General features: G+C 40.9%; 1 protein-coding gene and 1 non-coding gene across 5 annotated transcripts in view; both read right to left on the bottom strand.

The window, feature by feature from the left end:
* RFWD3 (ring finger and WD repeat domain 3) overlaps nt 1-20,514 on the bottom strand; it is a 42,561-nt gene extending 22,047 nt beyond the window's left edge. The window contains exons 1-6 of one of the 4 annotated variants that reach the window (XM_037063636.1): nt 20,389-20,514; nt 13,278-13,752; nt 7,166-7,368; nt 5,551-5,621; nt 3,837-4,034; nt 3,649-3,740 (exon numbers count right to left, since the gene is read on the bottom strand). In XM_037063636.1, coding sequence (XP_036919531.1) covers nt 3,649-3,740; nt 3,837-4,034; nt 5,551-5,621; nt 7,166-7,368; nt 13,278-13,750 — 1,037 coding nt within the window. In that variant the 5' untranslated portion in view covers nt 13,751-13,752; nt 20,389-20,514. Of the gene's footprint in view, nt 1-3,648; nt 3,741-3,836; nt 4,035-5,550; nt 5,622-7,165; nt 7,369-13,277; nt 13,753-19,844; nt 19,963-19,991; nt 20,109-20,388 lie in introns of those variants that run through there. The other 3 variants (XM_037063639.1, XM_037063635.1, XM_037063638.1) reach the window with 3 other exon arrangements.
* On the bottom strand, nt 2,423-2,606 carry LOC118999293 (U2 spliceosomal RNA). The gene has a single exon (XR_005069082.1). It is a non-coding gene; the product is annotated as a U2 spliceosomal RNA (small nuclear RNA).
* Nucleotides 20,515-20,960: the final 446 nt, after the last annotated feature.

Below are 20,960 nucleotides of genomic sequence, written 5' to 3'. Positions count from 1 at the left end.
ACCATCTGCATAAAATATAAAACCTCTTAAATCATACTATATATAGATCCTCTGTGTAAAGAGATGGAATTAAGGAGAACTTAGTTCTTAAGTAAGCTTCTATTGTATCTATAATACAACTGCCATTTTAAAATGCTACAAGTCAGTGTTTGTTGGAGCAAATAAGAAAAAACAAAGAAAATTAAAACTGTCCATAATTCCACTCCTCAGTGACTGGTATTTTTTCCTAATCCACAAAAATATAATCACACTAATGTGCTTTCACATAACATACTATGTGCACTTTAAAAGCAGTCTTAATGAAATGCACAGTATTCTGTCAGTTTACTAAATCAATTTTCTTGGCTTAGATTAACAATGTTAAATAAAAAGATTAAGTAAATCTTTCCACATATCTTTATTTCTTTAGAATAAATGCCTAAAGTAGAATTACTTTAAAATTTTGTTTTCATTCATTTTTCTTAAATGTCTATATCTCACATTTCTCTATTTTCACTGTTGACACGATTGCAGATGTCTCCATTCCCCCCTTAACTCTCTCCTCCCAGCCCCCACTCCCCCTTCCCTCTGACCATCACATGTTGTCTGTGTCCTTTATTTATTTATCTTTAGAGGGGAAGGGAAGGAGAGAGGGAGAGAAATATCAATGTATGGTTGCCTCTCGTGAGTCTCCTGCTGGGAACTGGCCTGCAACCCAGGCATGTGCCCTGACTGGGAATCGAACCGTGATCGTGCGGTTCACAGGCCCGTGCTCAATCCACTGAGCCACACCAGCCAGGGCTACATATATATTCTTTGACTAATCCCTTTACCTTCTTTCATCCAGCCTCCTGTTGACAGTCTATCAGTCTCATCTATGCATCTGTTTCTATTTTGTGTTCAGTTTGTTCATTAGATTCCATATACAATCAAATGGTACTTGTCTTTCTCTGCCGGGCTTATTTCACTCGGCATAATAACCCCCAGGTCCACCCACACTGGCGCAAAAGTTAAGATTTCCTTCTTTTTCACAATCATGTAATAGCCCATTGTGTAAATGTACCACAGGTTTGCCCCAGCAGGTGGCTCAGTTGGTTGGAGCAGCTGTCCCACAGACTGTAAAGTTGTGGGTTTGATTCTTGGTCAGGGCACATAGCCAGGTTGCAGGTTTGATCCCTGGTCAGGATATATACAGGAAGGCAACTAATCAATGTTTCTCCCCGCTTCCTCTCCAAAAAGCAATGAAAACATGTCTCTGGGTGAGGATAAAAACAAATAAATAAATAAATGCACTACACCTTTGAAGAATTATGTTTTTAAAGATTTTATTTATTTTTAGAGAGGAGAAGGGAGGGAGAAAAACATCGATTAGCTCTCCTTGGCTGGCTTAGCTTGGTGGACTGAGCGTGGGCCTGTGAAGCAAAGGATTGCGGTTCGATTCCCAGTCGGGGCACATGCCTGGGTTCGGGCCAGTTCCCAGTGGGGGACACATGAGAGGCAACTACACACTGATATTTCTCTCCCTCTCTCCTTCCCTTCCCCTCTCTCTCTGAAAATAAATAAATGAAATATTAAAAACAACAACAAAAAACATCAATTAGCTGCCTCTTGCGCAAATCCAACAGGGGACAGGCCCACAACCCAGGCATGTCCCCACTGAAAATCAAACCAGTGACCTTTCACTATGCAGGATGACACTCTATCAAATCAACTGAGCCAGGATGGTCAGGGAATTACTTTGAAAGGCTGCTGAAGCATACAGCCAAAAGCTTCTAGAAACGGTTATGCTTGAGTACTTTCATTTATGAGTCTTCTGTATAGAGTGCTGTTACAGGAGGGTTTAGGAACACCATAAGCAAAAATGGCAATATTTAAGTAATATGCTAGATCCTCTTAAAAAGTGTATTATTAAGCCTATTCTAGCAAAGAGGAGACTAAGACTCGGAGAATGTTTCAGATGGCCACGAATTGGCTACAAAGACTGTACACCAGGAATCTCAAATTCAGTGTTCACAGTATTTAGCAGAAGAGACAGGCAGTAAATATAATCCCTAGGTTAGAATCTGGACAGGTTACAAAAAACCCAGGATATCTTTCTGCTGTAATACCAAGTATAAGGTAGTACAGAGCAGGGCTACATGTTTCTCTATGGCTTTTGATTTCAGGAGGGTTTAAGACACCATGGTCTTGATCTCCCCAGGTCATATTTACCAAAGGAGTAAGTCCTTTAAAAATTATTTTAAGGAGAGAAAGAGAGAAACATCAATTTGTTGTTCCAACTATTTATGCATTCCCTGGTTGATTCTGACCTGGGAATGAACCTGCAATCTTGGCTTATCAAGGCAAGCTATCCAGCCAGCCAGGGCCCTGCTGAGTGTTCTGAGGGCACCTGTGACAAAAAGGTAAGAAACTGCTACCCTTCACAGAACTGATTTTGATCCCAAGGGGATGCACCATTCCCAGAAGTACTGCAATACCTGGTCAATGCAGAGTCGACAGAACAAGCTCCTATTCCATCCTCATGCTCCAAAAATGCATTTAATATCCTCAGATAGAGGACATATCAGATATTAAACTGGTAAGAACAGATACAACACTTGATCTTAGCCAAAAGGTCAAGAAGCAATAAAGGCTTGAGTCTTATTATTTTTAATCCTCACCCAAGGATATATTTATTGATTTTGGAGAGAGGAAGGGAGGAGAGAGGAAGGGAGGAGAGAGAGAGGGGGAGGGAGAGAGGGTGGGGGAAACACTGATGTAAAAAAGAAACACTGACTGGTTGCCCCCTAGATGTGCCCTGACCGGGGATCCAACCTGCAACCTAAGGATGTGCCCTGACCAGGGACCAAACCCACAACCTTTTGGTGTGTGGGACGACACTATAAACAACTGAACCACCCAGCCAGGGCAAAGGCTTAAGTCTTAAGGTTGGTTCCAACTTCATGGGAATGTAGAAGTGCTCCTACGGAAGAAACAGCTGCTCCACTCCACCAGAACCTTCCTGTTCCAATCAGCAAACACTCAGACTCTGAAAGCAGAGGCTTACAAGAGGTGCTGGGCACACAAGTAACAAGAGTCTTCCTCCTGCCCTAGCTGATGTAGCTCAGTGGATTGAGCACGAGCCTGCGAACCAAAGGCTGGCAGTTCGATTCCCAGTCAGGGCACATGCCTGGGTTGCAGGCCAGTTCCCAGCATGGGATGCATGAGAGGCAACCATACATTGATATTTCTCTCCCTCTCTCCTTCCCTTCTCCTTTAAACATAAAAAAAAAAAAAAAAAAAGTGTCTTCCTCCTGCTGCCCTACTTTCATGTCTCTTTGCAACACTGGTTAGTACTCTATATGTTACAATAGAAACTTTAAAATGGCAGACTTAAATTGAAAACCAATGTACTAACTTGTGTAATTGAGAAACCCATGGAGTTTAACTTCAGGAATAGCTGAAATCACAATTACTTGCTAACTCAGATCCTCATTTTTAATGCTGTATGGAGAAGAAACAATGCAGACCTCCTTCAGAAGATGATCAGATATGTATCACAAATCACAACATGAGACAAGACTGCCAAAAATTTCCAGCCACAGCCCAAGTAAACCTTCAGAATCCCACTAAGAGTGACTCAAGGAGCCAAAAAGGAACAACCCAGCTAGATAGACTCTTTCTACCTACCTTTTTATGCGCTCATGTTCACTAGTGTCCAAAGCTCTCAGGGTTCGGGCATAAAGGACAACAATGTCACTGTGCTTGGCTTTCTTGTTGCACTAAAGAGCCCAACAGGATATAATTAGTAGGGTTCCAGGAATCTTCCTGACTTAACATGACTGTGCACATGCACAGACCCTGCCTGCAGTCCTTACCTGGGGACATTTTCGTGTCTGTCCTTTGAGCCACTTAGAAATGCACCTAAACCCAAAGAGGTGCCCACAGCGTAAGGCAGAAAGCCGGTGATCCCCAGCATTGGTCCACTGTTCTAAACATATTGTGCAAGTGTCCCCTTCTTCCTCCTCATCCGTATAAGCTGAAGGCAGAAGAGAGCCGGACTTCTGGGGAGACTGCTGGATGGAAACCAGAACACATTCAAATGACAGAAAATGGAAAATCAGTCTTTGACACACAACTATCAAACTAACAAAACCACACAAAAATAATATAAACCCAATGGAAAACACTGTAGGAAAACTATAACACCTATGAATCACCTATTGTTCTTTCTAGAAGGCAATCTAGTCAAATTAATACAAGCCACAAAAATATTACTACCCCTTGATCTTACAAATTTGAATTTTTCATTCAAATAAAGAAAAAGGTATCTTTATTACACACACACATATACATATATATAAACACAAACTAGCAGTTATTCAGAAAACCAACAACAGGGAACAGTAGGTTTGTTATTCATCCAAAATCAACTAAAGAAGCTATAAAATACTTGGCTCATGTGAATCAAAGAAAAATACCAAAAAAAGAAAAAGAAAAAAAAAAAAAAGAAAGAAAAATACCAGAAAAACAAAGAATGGAACTAATTTACACAAGAATATAAATGGTCGATATTTGTTCACTTATAATTAAAGGACTGTAAGATAAAGACACCATTTTTTCATCTATTAGGGGGTATAAATTGATGTCTGATGACAGCAAGCACTGTTGAGGGTGAGGGAGAAATGGGCGTGCTTACATACTGTGCTGTAAGTAGAGAGTGTCACAAATTTTCCAGAGGGCAATTTGGCATTATCCATCAAAACTAAAATACATATCTTTCCTTTGACAGAGCAATCTCTCTGCTAGGATTGCTTCCTTCTATATATCAAAAATATAGATATAAAATTTGCCAATACATTTATATACAAGGATGCTCAATGCAGCATGATTTGTATAGGAAAAAATAAAAGGTAACAACCATAGTGTACACAAGGGAAAAGTTAACCAAAATTTTATTTATGTGATGATACACTATTATTAAGTAATTAATAAAAATGAGATTCAACTTTATATACTGATAATAGCAAGCTCTCTAAAATGTAGTAAGTCAGGAGGAAAAGGAACAAAAAACAAGGTATATTATAATCTCATTTGTAGAAATTTAAAAATAGAACATTTATACACACAAATCTGCACATACATAAAATTTTTCTAGAGAGAAAAATAAAAACAGGGAGACTATAGAGAAACATGCAAAAAGTAGATCAATGATACTTATTTTGGCAGAGTCCACAGTTAATGTAAATAACTTTCACATTAAGGATAATAATGTATGTTTCTTTAAAATAAATATTGTTTATCACATAGTAATCACATTCTGCCAGACAGTTCACAAACTACATTCATATCTACTATTTTAACTGCTACTTAACCTTGTTAGTTAGGCAGGACAAGTTATCCTCACATTTTCACTGTTTACTCCCCAACCTTTTTTAACCTAAGAGAAAAAAGTCATGCAAATGACTAACTTGGACAGGATCCACTCCTAGACCCCCTGTTTTCAAAGCCTGTAGGTTTTCCATTGTAGCCTATAGCCTCCTTTTTAAAATGAAAATCCAAACCTTTTATTTAAAGTGATATTGACATTACCTCCTTGGGGAGGGTCTCTCTTCCACCAATAAATACAACTTCTTGCTCTGCTGAAATATCACCTGCTGGTTCTGCCAAGTCGTTTCCAGAAATGACAGGAAAGGTAATGACAAAAGAAGACGTAAGTCATAAGGTATCAAAGGCTAGCAGGAGAGCCCGACTCACTCACCATTTCTAATTGTAATGTTACTGAAAAAGAGATGACAGTTTCCCAAGTAGCATCAGTTGAATTTATCTTTTTCACTGATTTTAGGTATTTTTTTTCAAACATACATAAAAGTACAACAGCATAAGCCCTGGCTGGTGTAGCTCAGTGGATTGAGCGCTGGCCTGCGAACCACATGATCATGGTTCGATTCCCAGTCAGGGCACATGCCTGGGTTGCAGGCCAGTTCCTGGCAGGGGACTCATGAGAGGCAACCATACATTGGTATTTCTCTCCTTCCCTTCCCCTCTAAAGATAAATAAATAAAATTTAATTAAAAAAAAAAGTACAAAAGCATAACTAACCCATAGGCATCCATCACCCCGTTTTAAAAATAGTATCTTGCCAATCTTATCCCATTCTAAGACCCATTCCCATCATTTTTCTTTTTTTCCCCCTAAAGATTTACTTATTTTTGGAGAGAGGGGAAGGGAGGGAGAAAGAGAGGCAGAGAAACATGAATGTGTGATTGCTTCTTATGCACCCGCCACTGGGGACCTGGCCTGCAACCCAGGCATGTGCACTGGGAATTGAACCAGCAACCCTTTGGTTCACAGGCCAGTCAGTGTTCAATCCACTAAGCCACACCAGCCAGGGCAGAATGCTTAATTCTTTATTTACAAGCTTTCAGAGTAATAACTTACGGCTCTAACAATTTATGATGACTGATGAATGAGGTTTTAAAAAATATTTTCATAAATTTGATGTATTTCAATTCATAATTCAAGTGCACATTATTCTTTTTGTTGCTGAAATTGTCCCATTTGAAGTCACTAAGAGCCTTTTCTAGGTTGCTCCTGTGCCTACTGACATAACTCTGAAGACTCATATGGTTTCCTTGCTTTCTAGCCTAATAAAATGCTCTAAGCCCATTATTTAGCTTTCTTATCCAAGACCTAGAAAGCCATTTCTCAAAAAAGCCCTGATTCCATTTAGTAGGAAAAGCTCACAATCTGGAGTATCAGAGGGTTTTATATGCAAGCAAGACACATGCTTTAGGGGGTCTCTGCCTACCTACTGCTAAATAAAAGTTCCACTTGCACAATATGTAACATTATACTAAGACTTAAAAAACAGAAGACTAAATGGGGTGATGAATTTAGAGCTTTTTGTAAGACAAACAAAAAACCCCCACAACCTAATTCTTTCTCAGATGTCCCCCCAAAATGAAAGGGAATGTAAAATGTCATTACAAAGTAATTCACTGGGCCACAAGTCACATTAAATTGAAAGTCAGATCAAATTCTCTCTATATACTCACGGCCATTTGAAAGCTGCACTGTAAAGCAGGAATCTGTAACATCGGTGTGTGTGGGGAGATCAAAACACGTATTTAGAGTTTCTAGCCTTTTAGAGTCTACATTTTCTAGATGTTAGCCTTGTGAACCTGATGCTGGATAAAACACTCACCTTCTAAAATGACAGCACCAGGTTCCTCTGCAGGGACGACAGCCTCTTCATACTCTATGGAACTATCACTGTCAGAATCAGCACTGCTGGATATTTGCAAGTCTTCAGAGACAGGATTGCTAGCCTCTGAATCACGAGAGGTGGCTGGCAGAGGCGGCTGGCTCCTGCTCACTTGAAAGTAAGCATCCAGTGGCGCTCTGGACCTATTTATGGAGAAAGACAACAGAATTATAGTAAAATGGACCACCATCACAAAAATAACCCACAGTACTATGAAGGGAGATCCTAGTCATTTCAACCCATCTCTAGGCCATTAAATGGTACCTTTGAACACGGAAGTAGAAATAGCAGATTTAGTGAGATGCCGGATGGTCTACATATTCTTTTTTCTACTCAATTACATTAACCCATACTACAGCTTGACCCTTATGCTAAAAGCTATTTCTACTTTACTGGCCTTTGGCTATGCGTCAATTTCTTTGAAAGGACACAACTCAGCAATTTGTCTGGTAGTATTAGAAGATGGGAAAGAGGGAGTGGGCAAGAAAAAGGGCCCTGTAGGTCAAATATGGTCTCATGGGATTTTGCTGCTGCAGCTAGGCAGATCAAAGTCTTTTGGAATGCAGTAGAAAGTCTGGCTTCAGTCATCATTGTTTCACCTCTTATTTCACTTAAAAAAAAAAATCCTCACCCAAGGATATGTTTATTGATTTGAGAGAGAGGAAGGGAGAGAAACAGACAATGATGGGAGAGAAAAACATCCATCAAGTGCCTCCAGCATATGCCCAACTAGCAACTGAACCTACAACCCTTTGGTGTATGGGACAACACTCCAGCCAACTGAGCCACCTGGCCAGAGCCACCTCTTCATTCAACACTCTAATTCCTTCTGGCTGGGCTGAGTTTTAATCATGACCACTACAATACCTCAGTTTCTCTCCTAGGCAAGGGAACAAACCATACTCCACATACAGCCTAGAATTAATGACATTCTATATTAAGAACCTAAATGGTACTCTGAACTTTAGAACATAGTATAACCTAATAATCACAAAGTATTACTACTGAAAAATAACATACTTTAAGTTTTAGTAACTGTTTTTTACATTAAGATATATCATTACCTGGAAACATTGTTGGAGACTGTACACATAAAAAAGTTGATTTCTCATACCAAAAACTTATGGCAAACTAGGGCTTTCTATTAAAAATGGATGATTAAATGGAATAAAATAAACATTATCTGTTGTCCAATTTAACAGATAGAAAATTTGTCTTTGGGGGGAAAAAAACCAAAATGTGGCCCTGGCTGGTGTGGCTTGGTTGGCTGGAGTGTTGTCCCATGAACTGAAAGGTGGTAGGTTTCATCCCCCGTCAGCGCACATGCCTGGGTTGCAGGTTTGAACTCCAGTCAGGGTGTGCAAGAGGCAACTGATCATGTTTCTCTCACATCAATGTTTCTTTTGCCCCCACCCCCCTTTCTCTCTCTAAAACCGATGGGGAAAAAAAGTCCTCGAGTGAGGGAAAAAATTATTAGAGCAATTCTGAGTCCTTTCTGATTCACAATTTAAGTGTACAATTCAGTGATTTTTAGCATAACTACAAAGTTAGGCAACCATTACCACTATCTTGCTCCAAAACATTTTTTATTATTATTTTTTATCTTCACCAGAGGACATGCTTAATAATTTTTTTTAAGAGAGAGCGAGCAAGGAAGAGAGAGAAACCTGAATGCAAGAGAAACATAGATCAGTTGTCTTTCATATGTAACCAACCAGGACAGAATCTGCAAACTTTCTGTTTATACAATGACACTCCAACCAACTGACCATACAGGCCAGTGCCCAAAACATGTTCACCATACTTAAAATGCACTCCGTACCTGTAAGAAGCCACTCACTCTTTCTCCTCAGCCTCTGGTACCACTAATCTACTTCATCTCTATGGATTTGCCTGTTCTGGACATTCCATGAATGGGATCATATATGTAGCCTCTTGGCTCTGGCTTTTGTCACAACTTGATGATAAATACAAGGATTATGTTATGTGCAAAGAGCTCTAGTTTTATTTCTTCCTTTCTAATCCAAATGCACTCCCCCCAACCCCCGTTTTTTTGCCTAATTGGCCTGGCTGGAATCTTCAGTACAATGGTGAATAGAAGTGAAAAAGCAAACATCCTTGTCTTGTTTTGAAATTAAGGGTAAAGCTTTCAGTCTTTATCCATTTAGTAGATTTGCTGTGAGATTTTCATTGCTGCCCTTCATCAGGGTGAGCAAATTCTCTTCCATTCCTAGTTTGTTGAGTGTTTTGTTCTTTGTGACAGTTTTGTCAAGTGGTTTTTGTCATTTCCCCCTCTTCACTGTATTAATATGGTGTATCTTACTGATTTTTTAAAAGAAAATATTTTATTTATTTTTAGAGAAAGGGGAAGTAGAAAGACAGGGAAAGGAATATCAATGTACCACATAAACATGGATCAGCTGTCTCTTGCAAGCCCCCCGCGGGGGACCTGGCAGGCATGGGCCCTGACCAGGAATCAAACCCAGGACTTCTCAGTTTACGGGCAACACTCAACCCACCGAGCCACAGCAGTGAGGGCTTGCTGATTGCTTTTTACATGTCGAATCAATTTTACTTCCCTGGAACAAATTCTATTTGGTTATGGTATATAATCCTTTTTATATGTTGCTAGATTTGATCTGCTAGCATTTTGTTGAGTGTTCTTGCGTCTATTCACAAAGGGTAGTGGTCTACAGTTTTCTTGCAATGTCTTTGTATGGTTTTGGTATCAGAATAATATTGGCTTCAGATAACCAGATGGAAAGTATTCTTGCCTCTTCCACTTTTTAGAACAGTTTATGAAGTATTGCTGTTATTTTCTCTTTAAATGTTTGGTATAATTAACCAGAGAAGTTTCGGGCTCTTCTTTGTGGAATTTTCTTATTTTAATTACTACTTCATTTGTTATTGGTTTATTCAAGTCTCCTTTTCTTGAAAGTACTGATAGCTTATGTCTTTTTAGAAACCTGTCAATTTCACCTAGGTTATCTAATTTCTTGGTATAAAAATGTTCACAGTATTCCCTTATAATACTGTTTTCTTCTGTAAGGTTGATAGCAATGTCCCCTCTTTCACTCTGATTTTAGTATTTTTGAATCTTCTACTTCTTGGTCTAGCTCAAAATAAAAAATTAAAGTGACTGACTTTTTAAAAAGTTACTCAATATTGCTTTTACAATAGGAATACAATAGCAAAATAGGCATTTCCAAGGGCAGGTCAGGACATAGGAAAGGGCAACTACAAAGAGCAACAGGAGTCAGTGCTAGAGGTTTCTCTTTGAGAGTGCAAACTGAAACCCAAGAAATCCACCTCATTCCTTGCATTATTTTGATGATAATGTCCCTTATTATTTCTGAATTAAGTAAAACTATAAGCTCTTGCCCCTGCTTAACCTCTGTAGTCCTAAATTCCACAAGCTCCACAAGAACAGGTACCCTGATCTGTCCTGTTCACCAATGCATCTCCAAGGCAAAAGTGCAGTCCCTCATATGGTGGATGTTATAAATATTCACAGGTAAGAACTGTTCATTTTGACCCAGGCTCTCAACATCGGACCCAGGGGTAGTCTGTCAGGAGAATAAATGCCTAACACCATAATGAGAAATTCTTGTCAAAAATTTCAGGAGGGCCCTGGCTGGTGTGGCTCAGTGGACTGAGCACAGGCCTGTGAAGCAAAGGGTTGCCAGTTCGATTCCCAGTCAGGGCACATGCTGGGGTTGCGGGCCAATTCCCAGTGGGGGACACATCAGAGGCAACCATACATGGATGTTTCTCTCCCTCTCTCCTTCCCTTCTCCTCTAAAGATAAATAAATAAAATCTTTAAAAAAATTCTTTTTAAAAGATATTTTATTTATTTATTTTTTGGAGAGAGGGGAAGGGAAGGAGAAAGAGTGGGAGAGAAACATCCATGTGTGGTTGCCTCTCATGTGTCCCCGACTGGGGACATGGCCCACAACCCAGGCATGTGCCCTGACTGGGAATTGAACCGTGATCGTCTGGTTCACAGGCCCGCGCTCAATCCACTGAGCCACACCAGCCAGGGCTAGAAAAAAAGAAATTCAGACAGTATAAGCAATCAACCCTGTAATAGAGCACATTTTTAATGTAAGTTTCCTGTGGAATTTGCTTACAATATTTAGGGGGAAAAAGTTTTAGTACACATGTGGCTCCAGAATCCACGTTCTTTACACAATCCCTGTCTGTTCAGGTTTACTGCACTTTGTGCAAACAAACATGAGTCAGTAAAACTGCTTGACTAACATCTTTCAACATCTAAATTCTGTAACCAGAGCACAGATTCTACATACATCAAGCAATTTCCTGATTAGTGTTTGTCTTCTGTCTGAAAATACCACCTGGGAGAATCACGCCACCCATGCCAAAAATATAACTTGGTTTCTGTAGCATTTCTATGTCTCTCTGTGAATTGACATCAGGTTTATAAGTGTCACTCTCCTGTGAGTTGGCTAACAAAATTAAGTGTCCCTCCCTAAAAGCAATCAAATCCCCCTCAGTGTATGAACAACCAAGGCTGAGGAATATAGTGAGGCTTCCTGGTACCACAGCCAGTTCCTAAGGACACCAAACCCTCAGTTCACTTAATCACTTCAATAGAGCCCCTAAATTGCACTACAAGGTAGTCATCTATCAAACGAATGTGTGAAATCTTATTTTGCTTTCATAATCAGAGGGAATGACACCTTAAAATAACAGAGTAACATGCACTTGCAACTCCTATCAACACAGAACTAGACACCCATTAGCCCTGATGGGTCACATCCAGAAGTGACTGGGCACTAGAGCAAGTAGAGCCACAGTAACAGCAAGCCCTGTTACTGTAATCATCAGGATTCACCGAAAAGGGCCCTGGCTGGTGTAGCTCAGTGGATTGAGTGCCTTCAAACCCAGAGGTCACGGGTTCAATTCCCAGTCAGGGCACATGCCTGGGTTGCAGGCCAGGTCCTCAGATGGGGGCATGTGAGGGGCAACCACCCCATGTATCTCTCACACATTGATGTTTCTCTCCTCCCTCTTTTCCCCTCTAAAAACAAATAAGTAAAATCTTAAATAATAAAAGGATACCAAATCCTGCAACTGAAGGCACAATCCCAATTCCAGAGTTACCCCCATCAAATCACAAATTATCCAAAAGTCTTCCTCATTTGTAAAACAGGTAAACAGATAGCCTAGCTACTTGTCTTTTTAGTATCACCTCAACGTTCTCACAGTGTTAAGAAAACAAATGGATCTGCTCGAATCCCCTTCTATCTGCCTGTGTAGAAAATCAGTGATCCAGGTCCCAACGCCAGCTCTACTTCCTTGATGTGGTAGCTATAAGACCCTGAACAAAACACTCAGGGTCTGTTAAAATTCAACCTCTTTAAACACAAAAAATATTTAAAAGGCCAAATGTGAAATACAGTATTTAAAATAATGCAAGAGGACGTTAAAAACATACAAGACAAACAACTGTTACTCTTTATAATAACCCTTGACAAGACTTGACAGCTAAGTCCTTTAAGACTTAAGTTCAAATCAAAAACTATGAAAAAAAATTTCAACTCTTCACCACTTTTTCAGGTGAGGAGAACTGGAATGCTTCCTTACTTATATGCTCCAAATTAAATCACATTCTACTTTCCACAAGGGTTTTCTAAATCCAGTCTGTGGTCTATGTGAAGTGCCATGAACAATGGACCTTGGGTGAGTAGAGTGAACTTGCAAGTTAAGAAATACTTTTTTTGATATACAGGACGCAAATTACCTAAAAAAAAAAAACAGCGTCTACAAGAGCCACTGCCAATAAACTACCACCCAGTTTTCAAAGTATCTAAGTATACCTATCTCCTCCATTACTTTGTTATGTAAATAAGGCAAGCACTTTTATTTTCATCTGACCTGTGGGGAAATGGGGTTCGGAAAAGTTATCTGACTTGTCAGAAGTCACATGCCTATCCTATCAGCAGCAGCACTGGGCGTTTGACCAGAGCCTAAGGATCATAATTCCCAATCTGGTACTAATCACACAATCTAGATAGACATTATATTTACCTAGCATTGTCCGCCCTCTGAGACCCTCCGGCTCTGACTCTGCGTGACGCTGTCCCTCTCCTCCTCCTGGCTCTCACTGGCCCCACATTGTGGTCTGAAGGTGGTCTCAGGAATTCTAGCATGCCATGAAGTCTCTGTAGCCCATTAAGGAAGCTGCTCATTGACTCCAATGAAGCTACTCGAACAGTGTGGTTAGCACCAGACTCCTGCCCATGCTCCTCTGAAGCTCCTGGATTGATGTTCTGCACATTCTCTTCTCCCAAGAGCTCCACTTCCTCTGTCAGGTCAATGGACACTTGTGGAGCAGGCTGCGGCAGGTGAGGGTCCCCTTGGGTGTTGACCTCTTCAGCAGGAGCAGGCTGGAGCAGGGGTGGTCCCTCTTGACTGCTGACCACTTCAGCTGGAGCAGGCTGTTCAGCAGCATTATGATCTAACTGCACCTGAAGATCATATTCCATTGCTTCGTGAGCCATCACTGAGGAAGCAATATTTGTAAAACGTATTTAGTAGAAAATAAAACATGTAGCCAATGTAATATCTAGTTTTTCAGAACTTGTTTAAAATAATTCTTGGCAAAAACTAAGATTTTAATTACTTAATTTAAAGCAGAGGTATTTTGGTAATCACCCACTTTTTCATCCATAACAACCACTTACAACCAGTTGTCCAGTTCACGCTTTGAAAACATCAAGTCGTCTGGCCATAGTACTATCTTTTTTTTTTTTTTAAAGGCTCTTGGCTGCTGTTTAAGGAACTCTTTTTAAAATATTTTATTTACTTATCTTTAGAGGGGATGGGAAGGAGAGAAGGAGAGAAATATCAATGTATGGCTGCCTCTTGTGAGTCCCCTGCTGGGAATTGGCCTGCAACCCAGGCATGTGCCCTAACTGGGAATCGAACCATGATCGTGTGGTTCGCAGGCCAGCGCTCAATCCACTGAGCTACACCAGCCAGGGCCTCCATAGTACTATCTTTTAAAGTAGAAATACTTTACTAAAGTATTTCTAAAGTAATCTCCCAGACCTCTTTCAGTTCTTTGTCATGACCTGAATTTTTCAAAACAAGTGCCCATAATGCTACATTCAACTTTAGTAAACAATACAGCACCAAGTTACAGAGGATAAAGAAAAGAACACTTGCAAAATTACTTCAACTACTAATGTAAAGTAGAAATTTACCTAATTTCTCCAAAAAGGCCGAACAACCTTTATTTACCCCATCCTCTGAATTATTTGTTTCCTATCTCTAATTCCATTTAACAAACACTTTTTGTTATGTGGTCAGACACCCCACAGATGAGACGGATAATCTCCTGCATAAGAGTTTAAATTCTAGAAGGTAGGACACAAATGAGAAAATTAGACATTGTGGTATTTGGTTTTGAGAGTGGAAGGCAAGATATACCATTTCAGACACAACAGTGAGGGAAGGGCTCTCAGAAAGAATAAAACTGAGCCTAGATTAGAAGTAGCTGGCCCTATGAGAACCAAAAGAGTTTCAGGAGGAAATCAGTACACAGATCCCTGGTGAGCATGGATCAGGTTGCAGCTGAGAAAGCTGGTAGACTGGTAGAGTAAGTATAATAAGGAAGAGTGGACATGACAAGGCATGTTGATAAGGCATGACACTATCAATGAAAGCTCCTGTAAAGAGTTGCTTCTCTGTTAGGAATGGACTACAGGGGAGTAAGAGTGCAATCAAAGTGCCCAGTTTACAGGCTACCATGGAAGTGTTCATTAGTGCACAATGGTGGTGGTAGTAGTGGAGATGGAAAGCAGTGGACAGCTTTGAGAATCCTCAGCACAGGCAAACTTCTTAAAACCATGGGAGAGATTAAATATGGAATAGACAGAGAACAAGCAGGCCAAGAACTAAAACTGGAGACTTTAACATTAAAAGAATAAGAGATACAGAAAGAGAACTCAGAAACAAGACTATAAAGTAGGAGGAAACCTGGGAGAATGGGATGTCTTGAAAGAATGTTTCAAAGAGAATGGTCATGTGTGTCATTTGCTAATGAGGGAACGAATGGCATTTAGATTTAGTAACATGGAAATGACAGATAACCTAGAAAAGAGCAGTTTCCCCAAAATCATGGTGTCAGAGACCAGACTAGACAGAGTAAATGGAGGGAATTCCAATTAAACAGGGTGGATGAAGCACATGTATTTTCTCTTTCTAATCATTCCTGAAAACCTATGAATGTGACTTTCCTCCCCTCAAAAAAAAAAAAAAACAACAAAAACCCAAGTCATTAAAGAAAAAGAAAAATTATAAAGACAAAGGAAGAGTAAATAAGATATAAGATACATAAATCATAAATCAGTGTTTTGGACTGATGGAGTTGAAAAGGATTTGGCTGAAAGCCTGTAAGCTAACCTGTCTCCTAATCAAATAAAAAAGTCAGCCACCAAACAAACAAAAACCTCTTCACCCTATTCTGTAGGAAAACTGGAGGCTTAAACCAGACAGGCTTAAAAGAAGCACGAGGGGCAGACTGGTGCAACCACTATGGAAAATAGTATGAAGGGTCCTCAAAAAATTAAAAATGAGAACTGCCTTATGACCCAAGGATCCCACTTATGTGTATATATATCTGAAGAAACCCAAAACACTGGTTCAAAAAGAACATGTGCACTCCTATGTTCATTGCAGCATTATTTATAATAGCTAAGATATAAAAGCAACCCAACTACTCAACAGACAAGCAGATAGAAAAGCTGTGGTACATATATACAACGAAATATTATTCAGTCACGAAAAGAATAAAATCTTACTACTTGTGACGGCATGGATGGACCTAGAAGGTGTGCTAAGTGAAACAGTCAGAGAAAGACAAATACTGTATGATTTCACTTATATGTGGAATATAAAGAACAAAATAAACAAACAAAACTTAAACAGAATCAACAGATGCGAAGAACAAATTGATGGTTGCCAGAGGAGAGGGAGTTTGGGGGAGCGAGTGGAAAAGTTGAAGTGAATAAGAAGTACAAATTGGGCCCTGGCTGGTGTGGCTCCATGGACTGAGGGGAGGCCTGCAAACCAAAGGGTTACCAGTTCGATTCCCAGTCAAGGCACATGCCTGGGTTGCAGGCCAGGTCCCCCAGTAAGGAGTAAGCCAGAGGCAGCCACACATTGATGTTTCTCTCTCCCTTCTCTTCTAAAACTAAATAAAATCTTAAAAAAAAAAAAAAGGGGTATAAATTGGTTTGTTATATAATAGTCACAGGGATGTAGAAGGAACATGGTCAATAACACTGTAATAACTGCATGGCTCCAGGTGTCTACTGGAAATATCAGGGGGAACACATTATGTATGTAAAGGACAAAATTGTCTAACCACTATTCTGTACAACTGAAACTAATACAAAAGTAATACTGAATGTAATCTGTAATTGAAAAATAACATTAAAGAACCATGGCTGGTGTAGCTCAGTGGATTGAGCGCTGGCCTGCGAACTACATGATCATGGTTCGATTCCCAGTCAGGGCACATGCCTGGGTTGCAGGCTAGTTCCTAGCAGGGGACACACGAGAGGCAACCATACATTGATATTACTCTCCTTCTCTCCTTCCCTTCCTCTCTAAAAATAGATAAAATCTTTTTAAAAAATGGTTTATCCTTTAAAAAAAAAAGAAAAAAGAACATTTAAAAAACCAGCATTAGGGGTAGCACAGTAGTGAAAACAAGGAGTTAAGTCTACAAACTGAAGAGTGTGACAAAGTTCCAATCCTTCTACTCAGCTTCTCCACCTGCACAAATCCTGGACACAATACTCTGGTTCATGTACATTCTCTATGCCCCAAGGCAGGAGATTGGAAAATTGTTCTCTAGAGAAAAACAACTCAAGGAAAAAAAGATCTATGAATACTCATAGCTGTGAATCCCCCAAGGAAATGGGTAGGTCTCTGTCCATATATCTAACAGTAAAACCCCAGTGGATGGTAAGGTTCAGCCACTCACACAGAGCTTCCAATCAGGTTTCTAGAAGTCTCCCCTTAAAAAAGTAAGTAAATAAACAAATAGCCAAGGACCAAATGACATCTGAGAAAAGCCTCCAAGATGAGGGAGACTAAAACAGACAAGCAGAAGAAATTCAGAAGGAAGAAAGACAATGCAAGAAGGACAAAAAAAAAAATTCAAGCTTACAAGAATGCTAGGGGAAAAAAGGACAAATCAAGAGTCCTTTGAAATGAAAAATGGTAAGTGAAATAAAAAAATTTAATAGGAGTGGAAGATAAAGTGGAATAACTCTTCCAGAAAACAGAATGAAAGGATAGCCAATTAAGACAATAATAAAATTAGCCCTGGCTGGTGTAGCTCAGTGGATTGAGCACGGGCCTGCGAACCCACACGATCACGGTTTGATTCCCAGTCAGGGCACATGCCTGGGTTGCAGGCCAGTTCCCAGCAGGGGATGCATGAGAAGCAACCATACATTGATGTTTCTCTTCCTCTCTCCTTCCCTTCCCCTCTAAAGATAAATAAATAAAATATTTTTAAAAGGACAATAATAAAATTAAAAGATCAAGCCTGAAAATCTGATTGATGAAGCACCAGAAAGAATGCAGAAAAGTGAAGAATGCAGTAGCGCAAAACCTCAGATATAATCATAAGCTCTCTCCCAAATAAGAATCTCAATACATTAAAATTTCCTCAAAAATTATAACCATTAGGGGGAAAAAGCAAGTTGCAAACAAATCCACTACAATTCCATTTTTAGGACACTGAAAAACATGAAAAAATCATGTTATCTGGACTTAGAATATCAAATCCAGGAGGGGGAGGGTGGGGGGGGGCACATGAAGCTTCAGCTGTGTGTGCAATTTTTCTTTTTTTAAAATATATATTTTAAAACATTTATTTACTTTTAGAGAGAGGGGAAGGGAAGGAGAAAGAGAAAGAAACATCAATGTGTGATTGCCCCCCATGCGCCTCCCACTGGGGACCTGGCCTGCAACCCAGGCATGCACCCCAACTGGGTAATGGAACCAGCAACCCTTTGATTCACAGGTCCGTGCTCAATCCACTGAGCTACACCAGCCGGGGCTAATTTTTTTTATTTCTTAAAAAAACAAAAACCAAAACACACACACACACACAATAACCAAAGCACCTGGCCAGTGTGGCTCAGTTGGTTGGAGCATCATAAACAAAAAACTCACAGGTTCAATTCCTGGTCTGGCCACATATCTGGGTTGTGGGTTCCATCACCAGTTGGGACCTGCACTGACAGGCAACCAATCCTTGATGTCCGTCCCCCACACCCACTGCCTCTAAAAATCAATGAGCATGTTCAGGGGTGAGGATTAAAAAAAAAAAAGAGTAATTATATCAAAAGGTAAAGTCCAAGATTTGTTAGATCTGGATGGTGAATGCACAGGTCTTTTAAAAATTATTCTCTGAACTTTTCAGTATAGCTAAATATTAAAAACCGATTTTCTCCTATCATATGTCAGTTCTGATTAGACAGAAAGCAATACTGATCAGAACAGGAAAATCCAAGGCTGAATCCATCAGCTTCATTACTTTTTATTTTCCACAACTCAGGCTAAATGCCTACTGAATTATTCACCATATATCTTAAACCCCACCCCTCCCAAAAACCAAAACCCAACAAGCGAGAACATAGCCCCTAATATACAGAGCTACAGACACAGCAGAGATAAAGAACCTTTTCATCCTGGCATAAAGTTCTATGTAACAGTGCAGGTCTGGAACAGATCTTCCCAACGATGTGAGGAAATGTTGATCCCTCCAGCCCTTGGGGTAGTCACAGGGTGCCTAGAGCAGCAATTTTCGACCCTTCTTATCTCATGGTGCTCATAAAATAACTACTAAAATTCTTCAGCATACCCTCCCCCCAATATATCTATCTATAGATAGATAGATAGATAAATGCGCACGCCAATCTGACAAAAAAAAATCGGCATGATTTTGACTTATTCTTACTGGACAGCTATTGTGTTGGCTGGTGTCATTTTTTTATTTGACATTCTAAGGGAAAAGAGGTCAGTGCCTCAGACCAAACAGTCAGCTATTGCATGATTGTGTTTGTTTTTAATCCTCACCCAGGCCATTTTTTCATTCCTTATTTTAGAAAGAGAGGAAGAGAGAGAAACATCAATGGGTTGCCTTCCACAGGAGAGGGATCACGGATGGAACCAGCAACCTGGCTATGTGGCCTGACCAGGAATCGAACCTCGCAACTTCTCAATTCCTGGATAACGTTCCAAGCAGCTGAGCCACACCTGAGAGAACTTTAAGTACTGCATGCCTAAAAATTCTTGCCGCACGCCGGTTGAAAGTCGCTGGCCGCGCATGAAATACCGTGAGCAAGTCTCCCCAAGCCTTGAGCAACCTCGTCCTCGATTTTTCTCTGTGCTATGAGGTGGCGCTGCAAAGGTTAACCTCTCACTAGTCATCTTACCAAGCTTTGTTACTCAGATTTCAATGTTCCACACCAGCAGGGACGCGATGGCACACAATTAACAAAATAAAAAACGGTACCAAGGAGTCTGGCCGACCTCGGCTCAAATGCTTGCTCCGTCAATCCTACCTACCTGTGGAACCGTAGGTGGGATTCCTAGACTGTTTAACAAGATTACATTAAAATGAGGATAAATGTTTGTCCGTAGCAGTACTGCCGTGAGGTAAAGCTGGATTAAAACTAAAAGTTAACTAAGTGTACTCAAAAGGATAGCAGTTACTTGCAAAAGGGAAGTCTGAGAATCCGGAGAGAATCCACGGAGAATGCACTCTCCCGGAGAGTGGCTGGGTAACCTTGCGACTCCAGCCAGCCAAAGCCACGAAATCGCCTCCCGCCTGCGGCGAAATGGCCTCCCAACTCTGCAACTTCCGGGATCACTCCAACTTCCTGTCTCCCCCGCCCCCTCAACCCGACCTCCGCCCTCTCAGAAACCCCGAAAAAGCGCCAAGTTTAGGCGCCACAGCTTGGGCGGTTAAGGCCGCCCAGAACGGCCGGACAGCCTCAGGCCGCGAGGTACCGCTGGTGTGTCCCTATGCCCCGCGTCCAGGGACCAAGCCTAGGAAGTTATTCCAGAGCCAGAAGCGCAAAACCTGGGGGAAGTTAAGCGCCCTCCTCACCTGCGGCCGAAGAAACGCGGGTGGGCTCATGAGCCAGCCGCAGGAAGCACCGGTTCCTTTTGCAGACCTCGGGTCCCAGGACTGGTTCCAACCGCTCGTCCCCAGCAGCTCAAGCTGCCCGCCTTAGTCGCGGCCTCAGCTTGTTCCTATTGGGCAACAGTCCCAGCCTTTGACCAATAATGTCTCTTCTTATTCCTTTGGTTGCCGTTGGCTGAAAGAGCGGTGCTCTCATTGGCTGGCCCTTCGGAAACTGACTAGGCGGGATCGCGCGTATAGAACGGGTACAATTGGTAAAAAGATGTGGTCCGTCATCTAGCGTTTAGCTCCCAAACGGAAGGGAGCGGGGCGGGCTTTACCGCTCTTTATTTGAACTTTCTGGCGGGATAAGAAAAGTAAGAAAAAGGATTCTTGGTACATTTTGAAAGTAAGATGCAAGTATTAAAACTGTGGCTCCTGCCCTGGTTGTGGTGGCTCAATGCATTGAATGCTGGCCTGGGACCCAAAAGGTCCCCGCGATTCCCAAGCAGGGCACGCAGGCGGGTCCCTGTTGGGGGCATGGGAGAGTCAATCCA

This window comes from Sturnira hondurensis, unplaced genomic scaffold (genome assembly GCF_014824575.4).
Source record: "Sturnira hondurensis isolate 20B ecotype Veracruz unplaced genomic scaffold, ASM1482457v3 Scaffold0014745, whole genome shotgun sequence".
NCBI classification, from domain to species: Eukaryota; Metazoa; Chordata; class Mammalia; order Chiroptera; family Phyllostomidae; genus Sturnira; species Sturnira hondurensis.
Note: the sequence above shows the minus strand (reverse complement) of the source record. Positions and strands in the feature narration are given on the sequence as shown.